Genomic DNA, 21,450 nt, shown 5'->3' with positions numbered 1-21,450 from the left:
TAATCTTCTCTCAGACATTCTTGAAATAAAAATAAAAAGTGCGTCAATTATTCAAGTTGAATTATTTGCTCAGCTTTAGCTGTCACTTAATAAAGCAGCCTTTGCAATTTGCAGTGTAGCCTGTGTCTTCCTTACAATAGAGAAATAAATTGCATCTCTAAATTAGTTTGTGTGACTGCTGTGCAGCATTACATAAACGAAAGGCAAACTACGCTTAATCCTTGAAGAATCCAATTCATATGAAACGTTTTCAAGTTCTGAAATCATTTAGCCTTACAGACTAGCATATAAAAGCGTATTGTGTACACTTGCATAATATGCTTCAGATCAGCTCTGTGTAATACCCAAGAGACAGGTATATTCTCAGTTCAGGCTTATGTTCTTATAACAAAGCATTGACTTTGATTGACTTGGATTAATACAAGTACTGAGTTGGAAGAAACTGCACACAGGCCAGCAGTGAAAAAATTTACATTTTTTCTTCCCCCCCCCCAGATTGCCTTCCCCATTAATTTGACTTAGAGACAAAGGCAAAAATAATTAATTAAAAAAAAATTCTTTGCAATGTTTAGTGTAAAAATTTAAAGAAATTGTTGTATTTTGTATAAAGTTTGATTTGTTGGGATAGAAGACATTTTTGAATTCTATCCAAAATTTCTGCTGAAATAAAGTACTGGTGTTCCTACAACACAGTCTTTGGATTTGATGTGTCAGAGGAACAAAACCAAAAAAGTAGAAAATTACCTTTAAGCCAGGTGATATATTGATTTGTGATTCATTCTAATATAAATGGGTCAGAGAAGGAAGATATAGCAAGAAAAGTCACTGTATTACTATGGTTTATGTTAACGTGTAAGTATGAGAATGGGACTATGTGGAAGTGAAGATTAGCTAGTGGGAAGCTGCTTGGATGAAGTACAATTCCTGTAGTTCACTGTTCTTCCATTTCCACCGTTGTTATTGCATAGAGTGAAGCGCTGACGTACACTCAGCACTTTGTGGAAAAGAGAGACTAATCACATAGTCCCTGCCCTGAAGAGAACTGAGTGAAGCACAGGTCATGCAGGACTTCCATTAAGAGACGGTTTTCAGCTTGGCTTTGCTTTTAAATTTTCTAAGCCTTCCCATTTGGGCTGATGCTGCTTTATCCATCTGAGACTGGCATATCTCTCTGAACTACTCTTGCTTAAAAACTTACCCATTTATCCAGATGCGGTTAGAGAAAATGGATTATTTTCTCACTGTTAAAAACAATCAGCCATTTACATGCATTTCATTTGGCAGCTCTAGTTTCTCTGCTTTGGAGCATACCTTTCAGGATGAGCCACGGGCCATCTGGAAACCTGACCTTATCGCAGGTCTTTGAAAAGTTAAAATTTACTCATGCTCAGGAGATATTTGCTACATTTTAATTTAACAAATATCTTCTTAAAAGATTCCTCCTGAATTAGATGTGTTCCAGGCAGGGACCATAAGGTCTGGCTGCAGCTTTCTTTGAAATATGAAGGGGAAAAGGAGTTGTAGCAGAAGTGTGGAGTAAACCTGCATAGCTAGTTGTTTCTTAATTTAGGAAAGCTTGAAGACTTAAACTGTCTTTCAGTGCATTTTTAGTATTTTTTTTTTTTTTACACTAAAAAGGTACACATTTCCTTAGTGCAGTGTGAGAACATAGATTGGAACTGCGGTAATCAAGAAGCTAATGTTAGAAGACCAGCTGAGCAGATGATAGGCCATTGCTGGGGCTAACAGGGTACTTCCCTGGTCCTCTAGCCTTTTAGTCTGGACCTTTTTAATCTCTCCTCACCACTGCTAGAGGGAAGTGCTAGTTCTTGTGTTATGTCTCCAATTGCGTGTGTGCATAGATAATTTAAAGATGATTATAGAAAATACTGCCATAGTAGCAAAATTAACTTTTCGTAAGTATTTTCTGGAAACACACAGAGGGGCTGGATAGGCGGCCTTGTTAGAAAAGGATTTATATTGTGTTAATGTGTACATAGAAATATCTGAATGACCTAAGAAAAACATTTTTGATCTTACTAGAAAATGATAAATTCTAAGTTAGATGTGACTGACATAATTGTACTCCAGTATTGAAGAAAAAAATCTCTCTTCTCTAGGAAATCTGAAGGAAGCAAGTGATTTTGGGACTGGGGTTGGTTCCAACCCTTTCTGCTTGAAAATGTAGTAATCTTTGAAATGCAGGAAAATATTCCAGTAAAAGGCTAGAGAGAGGAAGGAGAAGATCCTTGAAATCAGGGTGACAGGCTTTTTTTTTTTTTTCTAGATGGCATTGGGGAAATCAGTGTCTTGTCCTTAAATTTTCAGACTGCTGCAAAATTTGTCAATCTCCCCTAGAAGGCCTGACTGAGTGGCAGGTCTTCACATGCGTGAATTATTCAGAGTTGCTGAAGTGGTCTTGATGATCCCTGCAAGGGGGTCCTGTGTGTATGGATGGTAAGACTGGAGATTAGTCTTGTGGGTTTGATTAGAGACTGGGAGCCTTTAAGCCTTTATTTAGCAATTAAAAAACAGAGCCTTGAAAACCACTGTGATCTTAGAGCTGAGCAATGGATGAGAAAAATAACATTTACTAGAAGGTTTAGTTAAAAAGAAAAAACAAAACCTCCACACAAAACAGTTTATCCCATGAGTAACGCAGTTTATCCCAAGTGTTGCATCCCAGCTGTTCTGCATTTATTATGTTCTTGCTATCCTTATTTGAGCTAAAAACTTTCAAAAGAATAAACTTTTTTGTTGACTTTGGTTTAGCAAAGGCTATTAACCATAGAATCATAGAATATCCTGAGTTGGCAGGGAACCACGAGAATTGTTGAGTCGAACTCCTGACTCCACAAAGGGCAGGTAAAATGAATGAGCTAGGGAGGGAAATCAAGGCAGTAATTTATTGTGAGCAAGGAAAATCATTGCCTGCCACAAGGACAGTTTGCTGTTGCTATTCCTTTTGCTGGTATCAAAGCTGAAGGGAAATAGCAGAATGTAGATATTATGTAAGTATGAAAGTGTTCAGTAACAGAACGTCAAGAATGGGAGTGTATAGTCTAGACCTGGCTGCCGCCTTCACCATCATGAGGAAAGTGGGATATATCACCTTTTTTTTTTTTTTTTTTTTTGGAGGGGGGTGGCTTGTGTGCAAACGATGCACGTAGATGTACTTTTAAGATCACATGTGAGTTGAGGAAGCGAAAATTGATGTCCCTGATATACAGATCTTTTGTCATTATTTACAAAGCTATAACATTGACAAGATTGGAGACTGTGGTTTTAACATGATATTGTAGGAGAGCTTGATGTGCCACGTTTTGTTTCAGCAGGATATTAAATGCTCCATTTGCCTTGTGTGGAGAAATTCCTGCTGATTTAATTTGATCTAATTGCCATCTTAAAGGAACGTTATAAGAATAATTGTTTGTTTTCTTTACAATTGCTTTAGCTTGCTCATTTAGCCATAAGCATTTCATTCAGATGTAGACACAAGAGGTTTGATCCAGATTTTGGTGGGACAGATTTGCATCCAGATAGGACAGTGCGAACTGCAAGGGCAACTGCACCACCGGGATGGTTTCTTTTAGAGGAGGGAAAATAACAGTCTGTTATAGACAGGGAAATACTGTCTGTCTTAGACCTCAGTGGAAAAGCATTGCATCTTCCACGTGATTGTGTGATGGTTACTTCTCAGCAGACCTGAAGATGTTGAATAATTTAACTGTGCTGAGCCCAGGCTGCTGCCTTTAGACTGTCCCCAGTACCTGCGCTAACTCAGGTTTCCCTAAACTAAACTCCTTGTGTACAACCCTGTTTTCAGAGTTTAATTGTGTGTTTTGGGGCCTGTTGTTATTTAATGCCAAGTCTTTGAAAAAGTCCCTTACTTCTCTACTTAATTTTTTCACCCTAGTTTTAAATTTAGGTACACCTCCCTGTGTTAAAAATGCCAAGCTGCTGTGTTCTTAGGCTTAAGAATTGGTTGCAGGATTATGGATGGCATTAGTTCTCTAATTATTTTCAAAGACAATATCTAACGTCACAGCATTGTTTGTGCTATTGAATAAGACTAACGTGACCAGCAGTGCTTTGAAAAAGGAATGATTGAAATTAAAATCCAGCTTTATCTCCAGTAGTTCTATTGTGCTTTTTCTATTTATAGTTTAAAGCTTTTTTTTTTCAGGTTGACATATATAGGCAGGTCAGAGAAGCTGCATGTTTCTATGCAGTGATTCATTGAACATCAACTGAAGGAATGATTTTAAAAGTCTGATTTCCTCAATGTGTGTCCAAGCATGCTATTAGCAAAAGTATTAGAAATGGAGATCTGGCTAAACTTTTTAAAAGACAGTGGCATAAAGAGGTCTACATTAATACAACATTTTGATTTCATGGTAGATGTAGGAACAGCACCAAAATTTTTATTGAGGAATATAGGTTTATTCCAAGTGGTGTTTTTGGGCAGAAAGTATTCCTTATTCCTGTGCTCCAGACACCTAGAAAATGTAGTGTGGGTTGACATCAGGAATTGTGTATTTTGAGACTTCAGCCAGACATTGTACTATGTCTAACTTCTGGTAGAGCATTAAAAGTAGGAATCGCCAAAGCCCCTGTCCACTGCTATCTATAGATTGTCTAAGACTGCAGGGTATTGGAGAAACAGATTTTTAAAACACTTGATTAATGACTTGCTGGAATAACTGGGGAAGAGGGGGATTCCCTGTGAAGATGCCGCCTCAGTAGTGAACTTCGTGGCACTTCAAATTAGTTGATTTTTTTCCCTACAGTTTTGTATTTTGTTGTTATGAATTTATTCGGCTTTGCATAATGTGCTCTTAAGTAGTCTGTCACCACCACATGTGGAAGAAGTCCCCTTTGGAAGATGGTAATGTCTGGCAGGCTGCTGGCAGCAGTGATCTGTGGTGCACTGGCAGCTAAAATTGAGATGTGGTGGAGACTGGGCTCTCTGTTCCAGTGTGTTCCTTGATATCACAGGCTGTTTTAGGGAGGCTTGCCCATCATGTTTGTGTGCGTACTCCAAGCAGAGGTATGAAGAGGTAGAAACTATAATTTAACAAAGAAGTCAGTTTTCTATAAAGACCCTGATTTCTGGCAGGTGAACTGTTGGACTAATTTCCATTTTTGTTTTGGGTAGGATTTTGTTTCTGTCTCAGAGTTTTGGAGGAAGAAGAATAATTGTTTTCACTGAAAAGCCAGGTTAAAAAAAAAATCTTCACGGAACAGTGATTTTTCTTTGTTTTCTCCAAGTTTCAAATTAGAACTTTTTTCAGAGGTATGTTTCTGAAACATTGTTAAATTTATCCTCAAGGAGTTGCTAGAAATATTAAATAAAATGAAGTATAGTATAACTATGAACTTTGTGAGGTTTTCAGAATATGTACTTTATTTCAGAAGGTAAAATCTACTATTTTAAACTCTTGTGAATCCTTTTCTCTGAAATAAAAAAATCAAATTTGGGGGCTTTAATGTAAGCTTCAAGCAATAGCTATAGCATAAAGCCTGTTTCTAAGTCATTGGGGAATAATTCTGAGGATATTGCAGTTTGAGCCTCTCCTACAGATTTTTAGATCAGAGCACCAGCACTGCCCCTGCAATGACAACACAGATTGAGCTGTGTTTTTCCTGTTACTTAACCAGTGCAAATAAATCCAAATACATTTGTGGCTCTAGTTGTTTAGAGCTGGCAACTTCCACGTCTTCTGAGTTTGTACAAACTCGGCCCATATTTATAACATTTTTTGCAGTAATCATAAAAAGCAAATAAGGATAAATGATTCAGATTCTGGTGAAGCTTCCTAGCTTTTTGTCAATAAGCCTGGTAGGGCCCAGTTGCCTTTTAAAAAGTCGTCTTCTCATTGCAGTAAGTAAAGTGGTGAAATGTAATCCGTACTCTATTCAGAGAGACAAATAAACACATTAATTATAATAATAATAGATATCTTAGCTGTTACTAATTCATGTTGTTGCTACTCATCTTGTGCTCTAAAATAAATGTTTTTATTTTGTCTGCACAGTACAGACTCTGCTTCAACAGAGAAAATTGATGCAGTTGTATAGTAAACTGTCTGCAAAATGTTGCCAAGCTGTTTCAAACCCGAACAGATACACTGTGCTTCTGTTTGTGCACCAGGCAAATCACTGAAAGTGCAACTCACTTTATTATCACTGGAACACTTCATTTCTGTGGCACTGATTCTCTGGCTTTTTTTCCATAAGGTCTTATTAGAGGAAAAGAGTGATTAAAACCTCTGGTTAATGAAAAAGAGTATTTTGTCTGCAGTGCAGTTGGTCATTCGCTTCTCATTATATGTCTTAGTTTGCACTTGAGAAATCTTAAGAAAATCTAAGGCAGCAAATCACTTCCATGCATCATCTCCTGCCAGCTGTATTGTGTTGGAGGATGAAACTACAGGCTATTCAGCAGCTGTCAAGTTGTGCAATTTATCCCTACCTTGATGCCAAATGGTAGCTCTGTTTTTTTCTGGCTGGCAGATATCCGTTGCCTTAAAACAATGCACCAAGAAAAAAAAAAAAATTTTTGCTCTGGTGCCTCTGCTTTCCTTGAGTCTGTCTTCTCTGTGAAATGAGAAGATTTAAATTGCACGCCTTACTTAGATATGGAGGAGAAGAGGGGAGAGGGAAACATTTTCAGTTGAAGCCAAACAGACACGTGGTGATCACAGAAGGGTTTGACCTGAGACTCACATCACTGGCTTTGGACACTAGGGGTAAATACACTGTCCTTAGTGGAGTTATGCTTGAACACAATTGGTAGGACCCTGTGACATGGATTAACTTCAGATCCTCTGGTTCTGTTCAAACCTCTTGGCGGGGGGTGGGGGAGGGAATCAAGCCAAGTTTTTTTGTTTGTTTTTAAATTTCAGCATCATTTTAACTGAGCAGTCACTAGAATAGAGACTGACATGCAGAGAATCTGTGTTTGCCTTTACAGCAGTTGGTTTCTCCCACAGCTTGGAGGTGGAGAACAAATCCCAAGGGCGCAGGCTGGGCTGGGTGCTTCAGGGAACTGTACTGGGCATTGTGCAAGTGTGGCAGCCGCTGTGGATCAGCATCCCAGAGAACAGTATTTGCTAACACCTGATTTCTAAGATGTGCTTACTGCTGCATTGCTGCTGAGGTACCATCACGCAGTGTTTGGTCATTCTAGCTTATTTGATTGTATCAGATCACAATTCTTCTGTAATTCAAACATGCAGATGAAGGCAGATCTGAAGGGACCTGAGCTAGCTTCTGGTATTGTCAGCTGTAACAACTATTATTATTGATTCAAGAATGATTGTAACATCAATATTATGTCCGATGTACTGAAAATCCATGGATTCATGTGAGTTCCATCAAAGTCCATACTGACTTGGAAGACCTTCAGCACATGAATCCTTCGCCTCCTCTCCTCACCCAGCTGCTATCACGCAAAACTGCACCATGACTGCCAGACACTCGGAAACCAAAAGTGATCCAGTTAGGTTATCAGTCAAAATATTCCACAGAGCACCATATTTTTTCAGAGAAGGGTGCAATATCTTCTGTCTGAGAGCTCTTCAACACTCTGGTTTGTAGGAGTGAAAAAACTAAAGGTTGTTCTGGTAGGCCTATCAAGGCAATAAAGCTGTAATGTGCAAGGGTGGTTCTTGAACAGAATCAGCAAAACACTTGACTAAGTTGCAATGATCAGATCTTCATTATTGATGCTGCATTCAGGAGACAGAGTGGATGTGTCTTGACCCTTTACCTCACTCAGGCTGAATTTGCAGTGGTAACAGAGAAATCCTCTTTTCACTTGTGAGATGAATAGCAAATTTGATATGGAGAAAAAATTGGGACAGAATAAACGTGGAAACAGAAGATGCTGGTTTTATAAAATAATTCTTCAGTGTTTAAATATGTCAGAGTTTGGGGACTTGTTAGAATTAAAACAGGCAAGCAAACATAAAAGGCAGAAAACAATTTGGCTTTCCAGTACATACTCAGCTGACAGTGGAAAAGGTCCTCAGCCCACAAATCCAGCAGGGAATATAAATGATTGATGGTAAAAGCTTAGATCATCCACTTTTAAGTGTGATTGACAGATAGTGTTCCTGGCAGATGCCTGGAATTCAGCAAGCTGGGAATGAGAAATGCAAAGTACTGACAAACAAACGGCCATCTGCATTTCTCTAGCTTTTTAATGTTTCTTCAGAGGTAAGGTGAAATATATAAAGCCTGGAGTTATATGTAAAAAGAGGCTTTTGGCTCAGGTTCTCTAATGGAGCCATTAGACTTTGCCAGCCACCTTCTGACACACCTTACTCTTCTTGATTTCCAATTACAGATGTTTTGATAAAACACCCACTTCATCTGCCCTTCTTTTTTAAAATTCTTTTTTCCTCAGTGATTGAGCTTACTTTATGGAGAACATATAAATGGAGATGGTATGCAGTTCCTTTTCTTTTTAGAGGACAATTGTTCTAATCCAGTGCAGATACTCCTGGGTGGAATTTTAATTCCTGCTTGCTATAGTTTCTACTGCCCCTCCCCACGCCGCCCCCCCCTCCCCCCCCCCCCCCGCCCAGTTTTCAATGAATGTCAAAAGCAAGGTTTTTTTAAATCTGACAATCTAGATTGATACCTTTGGTGTCCATAATTTAGAAGATGCTCTTGACAGAAACAAAGCAGTGTGATGCTTGCACGTGTGCCTTGCTTTGGAAATCGGAACTGTAATGTAGGATTGATTTTCAACTAGATTGCTGGCCGTTAGCTTGATTAACTTCAAGGAAATTGTAAATGATAGAAAACAGTACACTTCTTGTTTTAGCCTGTTTTTTTTCCTAAAAACTGAAGCTTCTATGATCTGACTCAGTTTATGGTTCATGTGTTGCTTTTCTTTGTTTGGTTTGGCTCAGTGGGCATCCAGCAGACATAGCTCCTTCACATGCTGCTCTTGCCTCTGATGGGAAGCGGCTCCCTGGGGTGGCAGGAAACTGCGGGAGGGGGAGTTTTTGGGAGTTACAAATAGCAAGGGGGTGAGACTGGAGTTGCTGCCACTGGTGAAGGACACAGTTGTGTCTTTCTGTGTTATGTGAAAAGCAGAATTAAATTTTAAAGAGCAAGATGTAACTAACTTCTGTATGTCATTACATGTGTAGGCAAAGCAGCACCATGCTGTTTGTACTTGCATTGTACTAATTATTCTTCATGTTACTGTGGGGCAGTAAAATAATTATTGTCATTTTAAGGTAGGGAAACTTGTCTGGAGATGTTAGGAAATACGCTTAGAAATGAGCTAGAATTCCTCTCCCTTATGCTTGGACTAACAGCTCTAACTGTTGCTCATCAGTGATGGCACATTTCAATGCTTGATAGATTCCAGAGCGTTAATTAAAACAGTTGTTTAGCTAATTGCCTGGAAGATTGCAAGTAAAAGCATATTTATTCCAAAGGCAAACAATCCATTTTTACCCAGTGAAGCATATCGGTTTTTATGGTGCTTAAAAATTGTTTCACTTCAGTTTTGAATATATTGTGTGTTTGTCTGTCTAAAAGCCTTGTAGATGATGATCTATTTTAAGTACACGTGGAAGGTTTTTTCTTAGGCTATTTTTAATGTACCTACTGAAAAAGGGTATGTTTAAATAATTGAAAATGAGAAAAGTCATTGCCATTAAAATGAAAAGTTGCTCACTGCACTGGGCTATTGGACTACCACTGTGCTTACTGATATGCAACCTTTGTAGTATTTCTAGATGTTGGCATTGTCCTATATAAAGAGACTAGAGGTGAAAGCAGGGCTATTATGTGCCTTTGCCTAACTTGTGGGGAAGAATGAGTTTGTGGAACTGGTGGTTTCAGTGTGTGTACGCATTTAAAATGGAAATACGGTCTATGCCTCTTCCGAAGCGTTCAGGAACTAAACTGGTTCCTGGCAGGTGGACTGCATAGGGCTTTTGTGGAAGACTGGGAGCCCATCAGTGTGAACCACAGCTTATTGCACTACAGCATACCTTACCATCAGGCTGATAGCTTCTCCTCAAAGAGAAAACACCATCTAATGGAAGATGATAATTCCACATAATGATGAGAGTACAGCTCAAGGGCCAAGATGGGAGTTCTGGGTTTAATTTAGAACTTCTCTTGACCTCTTTACATATTAGTTCTCTTGACTTTCATATAGACTTTCATACATGACTATTTAGGGAATGAAATCTAAAAGGACCCAGGTGAATTTGATAAACTAATATATATTTTGATGCTTTGGCTTTAAGAATTGCTTTAGGCAAAGTATTATTTATAAGACAAGGGACCATCTGGTCCATCTCTATGACAACTTGATAGACATTGTGAAGGTATGTATTTGTTGTTTGTCTTAAAAGTGATGTGCAGAGGTGATAACACAGGAGAGATTTAAGAGGAAAATTCCATTCAAACCAAGAGCAGTGTAGTTTTTCATTATTAAGGTAACAGCTGAATATTCTTTTCTTGTTAGCATTGTATGTTGGAAAATAAGAAAAAAAAAAAAAAAAGGACCATAACTCTCTAAAGCAGCTTGTAACTTTCTCCTAAACACTCCCTTTTGTGCCAGCCTGCGCTGGGTATAACTGGTGAAATCCTTACTGGGGGCTGCTCCTCAGTACTTACCCTGTGTTGTAGTGCCCAGACTAGTGCAAACACCCTCATTGCACAGTTCCTCAGTAGAGATTTCACTGGCTGTCCCAAGCTCATGGAGAAAGGCACATGGGAAAGCTTTAAGGAAATGGCCATGTTTTCTTTCTTCCAACATGTAACAGCTAAATATTCTTGCCTCTTCAGTATTATCTTGCTGATAACTACCCTGTGTTCTTCTTATTTTGGACTGTGTTGTTACATTAAACCTCCGCTGTATTGTATGGGGACACGCATGCACAACTACTAAAAGATTTTGTTGAGACTCTTAGCAGCTGAAAAGCGCTAGAGCCACCAGAGTTGTGAGATCTGCTCTTTTATATGGTTGTAAAGACAGATTTTTCTGGTGATGATCTAGCAAACAAGGGCAAACTTACTTTAATACTGATGTATAGTAGTGTTTTGTTACAGCCTGTAACTGCACTGACATATTATACAAGATAGCTTTATTGACACGATAGTGGGTAATTGTTAGCCGGATTAAGAAAACTCAACAACATAGATGTATGAGAAAAATCCTTTGCATGCCAGTTAAAAGAAAAAGGGGGAAAAGCATTTCCTCTTAATTAATCTCTTTGAAAGGGATCAGAAGAGAACGTGAATCAAGAATGAACTGCTCTTCGTGAATTTTAGAGGAAGAACTTTACTGATATTTAAAGTGGGCTTCTCACATGAAACACTTTTCGATTATGGTTTGTTCTTATGAAATTTTGCTGGGCTGTTGTAATTAACAAAAGGATAATGGAAAAGGTTATCAATGAAATATTTCAAAGATTTTTTTTTTTCCAGACAGAATTTTTTTCTGACCACGTAAAATAGAAGAACTTTAACTGCATAAGTGAGATGTATGTTCTTTTATATTTTTCGTGGAAATAGTACCATTATTGAAAACAATGCTGCTGCTTTTCTCTAGGCAAAGGAGACGTTTTTGGTGATGTGTTCTGGAAGGAGTCTACCCTCGCCCAGTCCTGTGCTAATGTAAGGGCTTTGACTTACTGTGATCTTCATGTGATTAAGAGAGATGCCTTGCAGAAAGTGCTGGAGTTCTATACAGCCTTTTCACACTCTTTCTCCAGAAATCTCATTTTGACCTACAACTTGAGAAAAAGGGTAAGTAGCTTTGATTTTAATATACACCATATAAATGATCACTTTTAAGGACTGTCTATATGAAAAAACTGCATTGCTTGAATTATGGTATTCTTCATAGCCTCTCTTAGAAGAAGATTTTTCAGAGCTTGCCTAAGAGACACTCCTAGCATGTCAATGGCCATAATTATTTATTCCACTGCTAGTTTTATAGGGAGCTAGACTGTGTATATGTGAAAGTATTTTACATTTCTATGAAGTGGACGGATTCCACCATATTTGCGAACTGTCATGCACTTAATGATAAACAGTGTTCACTACTTTCTGCAACTTTAGCTTGTAAAGCAGCTAAAAAGATGTAAGGGGTGTTGCCTGAAGTTACCAGGGAAGTGGGAGGAAAGCTATGAAATCTAATATATGGACCAAAAGTCAACAACAGTAGTCACAGTGGAAAAGTAATATGAACGTGACTGATACTATCCAGAGTTATTTCTTTTAGTATCAATCACATTTTGGAATTACTTTGCTTATCTATAATGTTTCCATTTTCTTGTCCTTGAATTTTTGGCTCTTTTAATTTCTTCCTGTGTGCCAGTTCAAATTATTTTGTCAAATGTGAGTCATTGTAACGTAATATCCTATTTTAAATTCTCTGTGTAATCTTCAGTGAACGACCTCTGTAGAAATTTCTTAAAACTGTAGTAGGTATAATTCAGTTGATATGATTTTGTGATGCAATGTAGAAGACAATAATATTAAGTTAAAAATAAGCACACTGGAGCACCTATACTTGCTTTAAAATATTGTGATATAAAGATACTTGAGAAAAATGTTTGATAGGAGATTTTTTTGCTCCTAAAAACAATTCTCCATGGTAACTTCCAGGTGCCAAGTGAATTCTAGATAATTACACCTGAAAAAACAGAAACCTTTTCATCTTTGAAGTCTGTTTTGTAAAATTAGACTTTAAGCCAAGGGTATTGATTTGGGTTTTTTTTTTTAATTTTTTTTTTGTACCTACAGTTGGCATACTGAAATTAAAATAGTGTGATGATGTTTTCTATCTGCATATGTTAGCAATATCAAAGAATTCATCTTTTCAGTATTGCAAAGAGGAACGTGCTATCCACACTTCGGTCAAATAAATCAAACCTCTAGTAGAAAATTGATGTAATTAAAAACTAGGAAGCAAATTTATATTTGAGGATTTCCTCATAGGACATTTTTGTCAATGACATTGAGTTCCTGTGGGACAAGGAGAAGATATACAGAAGATGCAAGAAGACTGAGAGATGTCCTGTTAAAAACTTAAGTGTAAGAACCAGCTACTTAGCTGGTGTTAATTAATGTAAGAAATAAAAGAAATCAAAGAATTTGGTATCAAGATCAGCTAAAGCATCAGTATCACTGACTGACTTATTTGGAAATAACACTGTGGGTAATGTGGTTAGATGGCCTAAGAATATTTAACTATATTTGTTTTAATATCAGTAGAAATGACAAACTTTGAGGCATAGAAGGACCAGCTCTCTTAAAGCTCACAGTAATGCTAGCAGTCGCATCATTTTGAATCTACTCTGAGCCAAAAGTCCCAATTTTAGAATCAAAAGCCTACTCTAGAAGTGATGCCTTTTCCCTCCATATTCATTGGTGTAGCTTGTCCCAGCCCAAGTTACAAAACACTTTTTAACTATGGTATCATAACTCCTGTGCTGTCAATTTTCTACACGAAAATTTCCTAATAAAAACGTACATTTTATGATAGCACTTTCCATAGAGTTATTCAAATAATTGGATTTTAATTGAGTTGCAGTCAGCAGAAAAGTGGCATTGATTGATAATGGAAGTGAGAGTTTGATGGTTCTAGGTTAACCGACTGTAATTTTATTTTATTGAAAGAAGGCTGATTGCAATCAGAATGCAAATGTTAAATAATGTAAATAATATAAGCTTTTGGAAATGCATAGAATATATGATACTTTAGAGATTAGAGATAATGCTCATTAAAAGGCATCTTTTTAGAGTTTGGAATTTAATCTGGTTTAAATATCTGTGAATCTTTTATAGAAATAGCTCCCCAGCCTGTCACTTCTAACACTTCTTCTGGTCTATTTCTGCAAATGGAATTTTGTAGAATTCATATGAACCTTCTGTGAGTTACGTTTGTGATATATTGCATATCCTTTGGAATATAAATACCAGAATTACACTTTTCATTTCAATAAACAGTTTCATCTCCGAAAGTGTTCAACTAGTTGAAGTGTAGATACTGTGTAGTCATCCCAAATATATTTGTACAGATTCCAAATACATGAAAAAGCAGCTTTGGGGATTTTTTTGCCTGAAGGATCTCATGGATATATTTTTAGACTTGGTTATTCCTCTGAGGTGTCCTCATCTCCAGGGTGCACATGCCTTCACTTGACCATGATACTGAGGCTCACTGCGTACTGCAAGGTGCTTTCTAGCCAAGTTTCACTCAGCTTAAGTGAGCTTTAGCATTGGTCCACTCTTTCACCACGTTCATATATTCCTTGGCTGCTGGGTCTCCTCCAGTGATCCCTTCCCTCATGGACATGGGACTCCCTGTCCCAGACCCTTCAGTGCTGGTGAGCAGTGCTGACCTTACAGGTGTCCCCCACACTTACTGGCATCTGCATCCACTTGCGAACAACTGTCACAGAAATAAGTGGACGTACAGGTGCGTTGTAAGGTACCAAAATGAATTTCTTGACCTTAGCTAACTCTAGAGCTGCATTTAGGCAAAGTAAAAAGCATCTTCCCTCCAGTCCTTGTGCTACTCTTCCTACCTGTCTTGAATGTGCTTTGAGCTGAGGTGAGAGGGCAGGACGCTTCTGTCTGTGTGTCCCCTTTATGCCCTCCCTCGAACAGGGCTGCCCATGATGCCTGAGGACTTCGTGGTAGAGGGAGGCATTTGCAGTGCTCTGTCCCTGGCATGCCATGGCTGTCCATGTCTGTGCTGTGGAAATGGTTTCCTTTCACTTGCTTTCTCAACAAACACTGGTGAAATACCCTCTTTTCTGAAACTGTCAGCTTACCGTCAGGTGACTCCCCTAGCAGTTTCCTACAGTGACTGAAATCCCTCGTGAAGTTATTAGCTGTCTAGTTACCTCTGGTTGGAGCTTAGACAGAAAACTTTATTTTTCCTAAAAGGGAAGAGAAAGGAGACCTTTAGTTAACTCCTCCTGCTGCCAGTCATTGAAGTTTTCATCTAATGAGGAGAATCAGCTGCTGCATCTCTCCCTCCAGCATCTTAAGAAACTGGGGCTGCAGTCTGTGGCTGCAGGTGGCCGTATGTCAGACTCGAGGGCTTTGCAGCTGGAAGGAAGCTGACAGAGGATTTCTCAGAGCAGTTCCTGCTGTAACAATGTTGTGAAATTAAAGCAGGTTAACTTGATGTTTCTCTCAGTTTTTGGAGTGTAGACACTGAGGGTATGTGGTGGGATGGTCAAGTGATAAGCTCACTGTTGTGGAGGGTGTGATAAATGAAAGAGAAATATTGCAGGTTTGGAGGGCAGTAGTACAGCAGGACTTGCAGGCTGGATGGAGGTCTGTTTTTCCCCAACAAATATTTAAACACATCTGGGTTTCCAGCCTGGACTTCCTAGCTGCAGGTTAGTAGAAGTGTAAAAATAGAGAAGCTTGCATGGTAGCTATTTGTCCTTGTCTTTTGCTTGTGATGAGGTGCGAGTTTGCTGGCACCTTCTTTAGGAATGTGAAAGGCCTTTGGCAGCACTTGCAAGCATTCTGGTTTTGGCAGTTGCTTCTTTCCATGTCTATGAGCTTTGTGACCAATATTAACTTACACTGGGTTGTACCACAGTGTATTTGCTCAGTTCGTTCTGCTGCAGCCATAAATGATATTATAGCTCAAATGATTGCACACGATACATAAGAGAGAATTGTTATACATAATTTATTAAGCTGAGATTTCTTTAGTAAGCCATTTTAGCTTGGATAGAGATTAAATGACTAATTCTGAATGCTTGGGAGTATCATGATAGAAAGTACAAGTAGCTTTTCCAGAAGCTGAAATCTGTGTCTTGGAATAAAAGGAGGAATGCAGTAGGATGTAGATATGTTATTTGTGATTTTGTAAGACTGAAGGAAATGGCAAAGAACACTGCATTTTTACAAAGCAAGCGTGATTTAGTGATTTAAAGGCAAAGCTCCTAGTCAGAACATATTTCTTGAGAGAGCAGTGATTGCAACAGTGTAGTCTGTCTCCCTGCTAGTGTAAGATTGCTTGCTTTTGTACATTTAATAGTGTGCTTATTCTATGCTATTCTAACTGTGCCAGTGGACAGAACTCCTATCACCCCTTTCTAAAGGAAATTTTAAAATATAATTGTGCTTTCTTCTTCAGCATTAGCTTCACTTTTCTTCTTTTTATACTCTAAGCTCTAACTAGAGAGAGAACCTCTCTCAGATCAAACATTTCAGCAAGGAGTGCTTCAAGACTTGTTTTTAAATCTCGAGGGGCTTGGCAGCAGGTTGTTTTCAGAAAGGCAATCCATGGCCTTGTATTCTGCCTGTCCACATGACAAGTTTTCCAGTTCTTTTTCATGATCCAGGTTCAAAACAGTATCTGAGAATTCCTTCTGATATGGAAGGCTGAATTGGTGGAAGGCTTTCTTAAAATGAGAAGTGAAAGGTGTTAATGCTAGAATATTGGCCCATTTGATGATGGACTTCAGAATGGTCAAACTGCCAGCCTGCTTCTTTCTTCTGCATTTGTACTCCCCAAAACAATCACATAAGTCCTGTGGGAAGAGGGGTTTGATGCTTGACTGGCATGCATCTTACAGCGCTGAAAACCCAGGACACTGAACACGACAGAGATGTCTGGATGGGTCTGTGGCTAGGGACTTATGCCATATTAGCTGGCCAGGAGACACAGTTGTCGCTTTCCAAAAAACCTTCCAAACGTAAATAAACACTTAAGTACTCAATTCTGTTCTTTCCCATGCTGCCTTTTAAAAGCTATTCAGGTAGTTGAATGTTTTTATAATCCCTGTTCCTCCATGCCAATCTAAGGAAAATGTATTTAATTCTGGTTCTTCATTGGTAGATTCCATATTGCATTTTTGAGTCTTTCTGGACTTGGACAACTTACTTAACTTTTATCTGTCTGTAACAGGTAACTGTTTATCTAGCTCAGATTTTTGTGCAAATCATCTTTACACCCTGGACTGAAAGTGCTCTGAGGCGTGTTGCATGTTGTTAAGCTTGCACATCTGCTATGGGTGATTTAAGTGATGTGACTGTCTGTGAGTTGAAGCCCCATGCTCTGAGGTGGATGTGCCCTTGGATTTCTTCCTTCTCTTCTCCTGCAGCTTGTTGGACACCTTCAGGTAAAGTCTTAATACACGGACTTGGAGAGGATTTGACCAACTGCAAGCATTTAACGTTTCATACTTATACAGTGATTGTAAGTGTTCAGCCCAGAGGAAATTCCTTACCTTTCAGAGACATCTTCTTAAAGTTTAGTTTCCAAAACTTTTAAACTCTAAAATTATTTCTCTTCTATTTAAGTCTATATGGCCTTGAGCCTTAAGGTCCTATGCTTACACAGGGGAAGATCTGGCTACAGACAAATAGTTTACGTAGCAGGGATGAGTATGTACGATAGAAGACATAAATAATTAAAATAATTGGCAGTGATGAGGTTGCAGAGAGAAGTCCAAAGGCAACCAAAAGGGACTTCAGGGAACTGGGGCGATTGCTTGAAGGATCAGGAGCACAGGTAGTGTTTTCCTCAGTCCCCTCATGGCAGTTAAGAATATGGAAAAGAACAGGAAAACACACCTGATTAACATGTGGCTCAGAGGTTGGTATCACCGGCGGAATTTTGGTTTTTATGATCATGGGGAGGTCTACATGGCACCGGGCCTGCTGGCAATAGATGGAGTTTGGCTTTCTAGAAAGGGGAAAAGGATTCTTGCATATGAGTTGGCCAGACTTCATCAAGAAGGCTTTAAACTAGATTTGAAGGGGGAAGGGGACAAAACAAGGCCCACTAGTGGTCAACCTAGGGGTGGCAAGCCAATGTTGGGAGTGAAATCAATAGCCCAGCTCAAGTGCATCTACAGCAATGCACAAGCTGGAAGCCATTGTGCAGCAGGATAGCTACGACTTGGTTGCCATCACAGAAACATGGTGGGATGACTTTCATGACTGGAGTGCTGAAATGGATGGCTATAAGCTCTTCAGAAGGGATGCACAAGGAAGGAGAGATGGTGGGGTGGCTTTATGTGTTAGTGCATGTTTCGACTGTGTAGAGCTTAATGATTGTGAGGACAAGGCCAAGTGCTTATGGGTAAGGATGAGGGAGAAGGCCAACAAGGCAGATAATCCTGCTGGGAGTCTGTTATAGATCACCCACGAGGACGAGGCAGATGAAACATTCTACAAGCGGCTGGAAGAAGTCTTGCAATCATTAGCCCTTGTCCTCATGGGGGACTTCAACTTATCAGATGTCTGCTGGAAATACAACACAGCAGAGAGGAAACAGTCTAGGAGGTTCTTGGAGTGTGTGGAAGATAACTTCCTGATACAGCTGGTAAGGGAGCCTACCGGGGAGGTGCCTTGCTTGGCCTGCTGTTTACAAACTGAGAAGGACTGGTGGGAAATGTGGTGGTTGGAGGCTGTCTTGGGCTTAGCAACCATGAAATGATAGAGTTGCCACATGTCCACCAAGCTCCCCATTCTCAACAGGACAGGAGGAGAAAAATAAGATGAAAAGCTTGTAGGTCCAGATAAGGTTAAGGAGATCACTCACCGATTACTGTCACGGGTAAACCAAAGTTGACTTAGGGAAATTAATTTAATTTGTAAACACCTTCCCCCACCTCTCCCTTCTTCCCATGCTCAAATTAACTCTCAACTCTTCTACGTCCTTCCCCTGAGCAGCGGGGAGTGCAGGGAGTTGGTGAATGCAGGTTGCGGTCAGTTTGTAGTGCTTTCTCTCTGCCACTCCTTCCTCCTCACACTCTTCCCATGCTCCAGCATGGGGTCCCTCTCATGGGAGACAGTCCTTCACAAACTTCTCCAACGTGGGCCCTGTCCACAGGTGCAGTCCTTCAGGAACAGACTGCTCCAGTGTGGGTCCCCCATGGGGCCACAGGTCCTGCCAGAAGACCTGCTCCTGTATGGGCTCCTCTCAACGAGCTTCAGGGTGGATACCTGCTCCACCGTGGGCCTCCATGAGCTGTAGGGGGACAACTTGCATCACCATGGTTGTCACCATGGGCTGGAGGGAGGCATGTGGAGCACCTCCTCCCACTCCTCCTTCACTGACCTTGGTGTCTGCTGAGTCGTTTCTCTCACATATTCTCACTTCTCTCTCTCAGCTGCTGTTATGCAGTGTTTTATACCTTTTCTTAAATATGTTATCACAGAGGTGCTACTGCTGATTGGCTCAGCTTTGACCAGCGGCAGATCCATCTTGGAGCCAACTAGAACTGTCTCTGTCCAACATGGGGACAGCTTCTGGTGACTTCTCACAGAAGCCACCCCTGCAGTCCCCCTGCTACCAAATCCATGCCATGTGAACTCAACACAGACAACAAAACTGTTCTGTTGCTTGTATTCGTACATGATACATTTACATATAAATTTTAGCTGTAACTTAGATTAATCTATGTGGGTAAGTAGCAAAATGCTTCTTTAAAATGCTCTTAAATCCCTTCTAAACTGATTTCTGAATTCATGACTTGTTTGAGTTGCCTTCTACTATGAATAATGAGCAGGTTTTTTTTTTTTTTAGATTTTGATGCTGTAGTATAATGTCTGCACAATTGTTGTAAAGAAATAACTTAGTATTCTGTTCAAAACAAGATGTGTATTTCTCTAAAGGAATATTAAGTTGTTGAAATTCTGATAGGTCATTCACTAGTAAATCTCCTTAGAAGTAACCTAGTGATCAATGGGTATTAATAACTGCCAATAAAATAAACTGATGGAAGAGCTGTTAAGGGTGAATCTTGAATTACAGTTCATCTTAAAATGGAAGAATATGATTCTTTTATGAAGTTGATACTAAAACTGTAACTGCTTTCAACTATCTTCAGTAAGAGAGTATTTCCTGTTCTGTGCTACTGTAGATTTATAGGTTTTCCCACATTGGTCATGAAATACTTAGCGATCATTTGCATTCTGATTACTGAATTAGAAATTAAATTTGCACAGACTGAATTTATAAAATCAGAATTTTAGCTATTTCCCAATGTGTTTTCCAAGTATGGAAAACTATGTCAATGAAAGACATTCCAATTATATGTCAGTACTTGGAAAAAAGATGTGGTAAATGGAACAAGTTCCGATCATTCTGAAATTGAGGTTAAACACTTCATTCATTAATCCAGAAATAGGATTGATACTTTGTTTATTTTATCACACTTTGAGTAGACCTGCTTGAATTGTTTTTGAAAGGGTTTTTTTTTCTCTCAATGACCCATAAATTACTCAGCCTTAAATATAAAAGAATAAAATTCTGACCTTTTCGAAGTCTGTAGAGTGTTCATAAAGTCTTTCCGTATATGGTAAAGCTATTCTGAGTAGATGAAAAATACAGTTAACAAGGTTCATGGTGAATTAAAGTAAAATTTGTTTTCGGACTGTCTTAATCCTTAAAAAAAAAGTACATTTGGCTTTCGTGAAGCTATTTTCAGGTGAGTAATAGAAAGTTAACATTAAAAAAGGGGTTTCTTTCATTTTTAACATGCGCAGCCACCCACACCAGCTTGTTTATCCCAACAGAAGAAAATGCATTACTTTGATTTTTACCCTCCTCCACCCACATAGACTAAAGCATAGAAATATTTTTAATATAGATAAAGATTACTTAGTGTGAATGAGGATTCCCCAGAATATCTCCCCTAAGCCTTTTTAAAATAGAAAATGAATTTCCTAGGAACTGGGGAAATTCTGAGTGTTGGCCCACCACCAGGGATAGAAGACGATAATCCAAAAGACTGTAACTGCTCTTATGCAGTCTGGGAATCTGGTCTTCATTGTGGAAAGGGTGAAATGCTCACTAGTATTTTTACAGTAGGAAGGATCAGTCCTCAGTTTAAATTAATTTTTTCTTACTGTTGTGTTGACTTAGATAAATAGAAGTATAATGCAGACACAGAAGGGAAGCTGAACAGCAGCCTGGCTGTGTAGTGTGTTATTCTCATTTTCAGTACGCGTGTGGCGCACTACCACCTGCTCACAGTTAAGTGGACTGAGATGCCTTAGTCCGCTTTTGGACCATGCTGACAAAGAGAAAGGGAACGTTCCATGGGAATTCAAAGTCTTCCTACCCTTTCTCCAAAGCTTGATGTCTATGTTCTACTGCTTACCATGACTGTGTGGACAGAGTTTCAAAATCTCTCTATTTCTAATTTTTAAACTAAAATATATTTTTTATTAGTGCCTGTCAGCCCTGTGTGTGTATATGTGTATGTATGTATAATGACTGGCCTATTGCTGAATCTCTCAAGTAATTCAAGTATTATGTGCTTTTTCTGATATACAAATGCTGTTGCCCAGATTTTTTGCCTGTATGCACCACGTTCTATCATGTATTGTAACTGCACTAGTTATGTCAATGCCTTGTGATTTCCTGGCATGACAGCTTTGATCTTCTGGTCTTCTCTAAGGTCACTAAAAGCC

The 21,450-nt window shown here is 39.1% G+C and overlaps 1 protein-coding gene across 1 annotated transcript in view; it reads left to right on the top strand.

Annotated features, from left to right (window-relative positions):
• Positions 1 to 21,450, top strand: part of KCNH1 (potassium voltage-gated channel subfamily H member 1) — a 181,432-nt gene that overhangs the window by 96,275 nt on the left and 63,707 nt on the right. Inside the window, exon 10 of the mRNA XM_086460603.1 lies at positions 11,594 to 11,790. Coding sequence (XP_086316729.1) covers positions 11,594 to 11,790 — 197 coding nt within the window. The remainder of the gene's footprint in view (positions 1 to 11,593; positions 11,791 to 21,450) is intronic.

This window comes from Leptosomus discolor, chromosome 2 (assembly GCF_034619465.1).
Source record: "Leptosomus discolor isolate bLepDis1 chromosome 2, bLepDis1.hap2, whole genome shotgun sequence".
Classification (NCBI taxonomy): Eukaryota; Metazoa; Chordata; class Aves; order Leptosomiformes; family Leptosomidae; genus Leptosomus; species Leptosomus discolor.
Note: the sequence above shows the minus strand (reverse complement) of the source record. Positions and strands in the feature narration are given on the sequence as shown.